Genomic DNA, 4,827 nt, shown 5'->3' with positions numbered 1-4,827 from the left:
GATCTGTGAGGGTGGTGAGTAGTGAGGTGTGTGTGTGTGTGTGTGTGTGTGTGTGTGTGTGTGTGTGTGTGTGTGTGTGTGTGTGTGTGTGTGTGTGTGTGTGTGTGTGTGTGTGTGTGTGTGTGCGTGTAATAAAGTGATGATCCATCTTTCCACACTGCGGACTACATTTCCTCACACACAACAGCACAGAACTGGCCTTGGATAATGAGTTATCCCATCTATGTTACTTATCATTTGTTCACTCACAGTCAATGTTTTTTTGGGGGCATGAGGATTGAGGAATATCAGACCCTGTGCCTCATGACCAGCCTGAACTTTTTATGATTATCAGGATGATCAGGTAGACTGATTTATCTAGCTATATGACTCTTAGGCATTTCCTCCTGAGTTCTGTCCCAGTCAACTTAAGTTCATTGACCATACACGTCTCTTACATAGTACAGTTTTCATTTTTACAAAATAGTGTTTGGTAATTGTAGATACTGTATAATACACCGCAAAAGCACACATCATACTCTGCTGCTGCACGTAGGCAAGGAAGTCACACATTACTGAAAGCCTGCACAATCTGAATGTATTGGATTGTTACAAAAAATATATTGCCCAACATCAACAACTACATCCTGCTCACACGTCTAATGTTACATGCACACAGTAAAAAATCTAATAAAAAAGATCAATTTTCACCATCCTTTAACCACCCTGTGTTGAGTCATCATCTAAGTGCAGCTAAATAGGAAGTCATTTTTAAAAGAAGTCTCTATGTTCCATTTCTATCCTCATTAAATGGCCTTGATTCTCTGAGCCAATTTACACTCCAGTGAGTGCCTTGAAGGGGAAGACATGTCAGCAGTAACTCATTAACAAATATAAATATAGCAAGTGGACAAGTGGATTGAATCAGCTCCACAATACAGCCGGAATGCCTTTACCCTACGCTTTGCTGTCAACAGCAGCGTTTTCAACTGGTAAATCAGACTGCATATATCTGAGGAGGAGTATATGTAAGCAAGGCATAACAATGCACTCTAATCACAGTTAATGGAATTTCAATTGATGGTATATAGGTTGTCAGGGGCTGGCCTATCTATGATGGCAGTAAGGTTAGGATAAGAGGATGTGTTTCAGTGACGTGTCCTCTGGGTGTTAGACCATGCCACTCTTCATCTGGCTGGCATCAGAGCCCCGGCGGGACGAGCGTCCCAGCAGCAGCTCCTTCTCGTGGATCAGACTGTCCAGAAGGTCCTCCTGGCGGTAGTTGTGGTAGACCTTGAGGAAGGCCATGACCGTGATACCCATCCACGTCAGCCACGCTGCCCACAGACCAAACTGCAGGTAGGAGACATAGTCACAGGGTTCAACCAGAGCTGGGTCAAATTTGGACAGAAGACTCTGGTACAGTCTCAAGTATCAACATAGTGTATAAGTCTACACATTCGTCTGACCCTTACCTGAGCAATGGCAAACTGGTCATAGAACGAGGAGTTGTCAAGGCCTAACTCCAGATCAGTGTCCTGCAGGTCCTCACAGCTGAAATACAAGTAAAGAGTAAGGTGTGAGCTTAGGAGAAGAACTGCTCATACTGTTACTTTGGTCACTGAGATTAGGGGACACGACTAGTCACATGATCATAGGTATACGGTTGGAACTCAGTAGTATTTCTAAATATTGCCACAGACAATCGAAGAGCTTGGGAGACATGTAAAGACAGTGTGAGGTATAGACAGGGTGTTTTGAGTCTCACCTGCTGGACATGCTCCCTCCCTCTGTGATGGCGTCACACCACAGGTTGAAGCCCACACTGACGATGGTGCTGGAGAGGAACACTGTGAACACCACCAGGGAGCTGATCACCAGATTCAGGAAGGCATTGAACAGGGAACTACACTCAGAGAGAGAGTGAGAGACAGAGAATATACACTGAGTGTACAAAACATTAGATTGACCATGACAATTTTGAACATGAAAAGTTATTAATAAACAAATTAGGCACATTTGGGCAGTCTTGATACCAAATTTTGAACCGAAATGCAATGGTTCATTGGACCAGTCCAAAACGTTGCACATACACCGCTGCCATCTAGTGGTCAAAATCTAAATTGCACCTGGGCTGGAATAATACATTCTGTTCTTTCTCTTGCATTTCAAAGGTAATGGTACAAAAAAAATTACAAAAGAATGGTTGTTTTTTTCTTTGTATTATCTTCTACGAGATCTATTGTGTTATATTCTCCTACATTCCTTTCACATTTCCACAAACTCAAAGTATTTCCTTTCAAATGGTACCAAGAATATGCATATCCTTGCTTCAGGGCCTGAGCTACAGGCAGTTAGATTTTCGTATGTCATTTTAGGTTAAAAAAATAAAATAAGTTGCGGAACCTTAAGAGGATTGAGACAATTGAGACATGGATTGTGCCATTCAGAGGGTGAATGGGCAAGACAAAATATTTAAGTGCCTTTGAACAGGGTATGCTAGTAGGTGCCAGGCGCACGGGTTTGAGTGTGTCAAGAATTGCAATGCTGCTGGGTTTTTCATGCTCAACAGTTTCCCGTGTGTATCAAGAATGACCCACTACCCAAAGGACATCTAGCCAACTTGACAAAACTGTGGGAAGCATTGGAGTCAACATGGTCCAGCATCCCTGTGAAATGCTTTTGACACCTTGTAGAGTCCATGCCCTGACGAATTGAGTTTATTCTGAGGGCAAAAGGGGGTGCAACTCATTAGGAAGGTGTATAATGTGATTTCTTTAATACCATCCTTGTCACATTTCCTTGGTGTTGAATTGGATTTGAATTGAAGATGTCTGTGGAGATTGTGGTGTTTTCTTTTCTTATTCCAACCATCTTGTCAAATGCTTGAGTGGTGGGTTTTATTTTTATTGTGGCTATATGGCGTTTTTTTTATGGATGCTATGACCAATATAAAGATATTGGTGGTGTAGCTGTATCACACTAATTCATTCATTCTTAGTTTTAGATAGGTCTACATGTTTGTTTAAGTGGATGGTCTGTCACTGTTTCATTCTGTCACCTAATGTCAGACCAATGAAATCGTCTGCATTGCACAGTAGTAAAACATGTTATTATAAAGATTGCAGACACATCTCTTTCAGATAGAGTATCCTAATCCATAAATGCAGTTTCTGTGATTGCAACTCTGTTGAAAAGGCAGAAAATTGCATTTCTTCCCTCGGGCTGATTAAACGTATTGATTATGGAGCTACGCAGGGTGGTGGGCAAATTGTGACATAGCAAAAACATACGTTTTTTTAATTCTTTGGGGCCTAGATCTGTAGAAAGGACTCCGGAAAATATATTAAATGAATGGCTAGCGGGTTTTGTTTTTGCTGTATTTAGTCAAGCAGCATCACTGATCATTCGGGCGTGGGAGTGGATGGGCTGCTTGAAACACAACCCATCTCTTTATATCTCTTTAAAAATAATTAAGATAAAATACACACGAAGAAAACATGGACAGTAATGCAGAACAACCACAAATTATTAGGACACTCACTCGTCGTGGCCTTTGCAAAGAAAGAACAGCAGTCTCCATGCCTGCACTGCGGAGAGGACGAGAGATGCTATCCCGACAAAAGTGATGAAACTGCAGGAAGACTCGGGTCCCCACTCCTCAACGATGAAGCGCTGCTTTGAAACTGTGATGTTCTCATTCTGCCACATACCACGCGTGAAAAGCAAGCATTTTCCATGAAAATCCTCCGTGTTTTCGGAGAGAGGCACTACGGAAATAAAGCCAAACACAAACGCCAAAAAATAGAGGATGCATTGCGCGAAAAGTACATTATCGAGGGCCATTTTCCCATATATTTTCTCTTACTGCGTCTGTTGCATCGGCGACTGCGCAGTAGACACTTGAGCGTGGGCGCAGCATCAGCACCATTCAGGCTGGAGCAGGCAGCAGTCTCAATGAGCCTAATTTATCTCATATTCTACTAATCGGGTAATTCCATGAAACTGGTACGATTTGAGTCCCTCTGACCTTTTTAAGTATAGTTTAAGTTTTGGGTCACCAAAATCCAATGTAATATAAACTGAAATGCACCCTGTAAACATTACATTCATTTCAATTTTAATGTCAAATTGCACTAAATTGCACTCAGAAAATTGCTTGTTTTCAAATGACACCAAGCATTTGTCATGTCCTCTGTAGCCAATAACTATTAACGTTGAATGTTTTAACTGCATGATTATTTATTAAAATCACCAAATATTGTTGCATAACTCAGTCTACCCCGTTACACCAACTAACGCCCTCAAAGCTCACTCCATGCCTGCACATTCCAAGCTCTCTTTACACGGGAGCGGATTCCAGTGCGTTGTCAGGCATTGCCAACATGGAGGAGTTCTCTAAAATATGTATCAAATTCGTTCAAATTACAAATGACATTCTCCTAATTTAAAAGCTACAGCAATGCAGTTGTGAGAAAAATGTAAGAACATTTGAAGACAAGTGTTTCAACATAGTATAACCACTACAAAGTTGATGCTATAGCAAGCCTCTTCCATAGACTTGACTACAGCTAGCTAGCATCAGAGCCTTCTGGCTAATATCATAGATTGGATATAGCTTTGTTTTACAGAGAAGGTCTATGTACTTGTCATGTTAGTTGAAGCTAACATTAGTTTACAAAGGGATTGTTTGCTAAGATGTGTAAGATGTGGCTCAAGTTGGTCAAATGTTTTGGAAACAGCTTGCAAGCCCCATCCACTACATAACATACTGTATGTATCTTGTGAGGGGAAAAAATGATGTATTCACCTTATTTGTTGGCTATGTAACAATTATTTACTTAAACG

The 4,827-nt window shown here is 41.2% G+C and overlaps 1 protein-coding gene across 1 annotated transcript; it reads right to left on the bottom strand.

Moving 5' to 3' along the window:
* Positions 1-161: 161 nt before the first annotated feature.
* tmem179ab (transmembrane protein 179a, genome duplicate B) lies at positions 162-3,930 on the bottom strand. Its single transcript, XM_020487992.2, has 4 exons — positions 3,524-3,930; positions 1,748-1,885; positions 1,455-1,533; positions 162-1,332 (listed from the first exon to the last, which is right to left on the bottom strand). Exons 1-4 carry the CDS (start codon positions 3,823-3,825, stop codon positions 1,150-1,152), a joined length of 702 nt encoding a protein of 233 aa, XP_020343581.1. The 5' UTR covers positions 3,826-3,930; the 3' UTR covers positions 162-1,149.
* Between the last annotated feature and the right edge of the window lie 897 nt (positions 3,931-4,827).

Source organism: Oncorhynchus kisutch, linkage group LG7, assembly GCF_002021735.2.
Source record: "Oncorhynchus kisutch isolate 150728-3 linkage group LG7, Okis_V2, whole genome shotgun sequence".
In the NCBI taxonomy this organism is placed as follows: domain Eukaryota; kingdom Metazoa; phylum Chordata; class Actinopteri; order Salmoniformes; family Salmonidae; genus Oncorhynchus; species Oncorhynchus kisutch.
The sequence above is the reverse complement of the archived record's forward strand: the minus strand, read 5'-3'. Positions and strand labels throughout refer to the sequence as shown.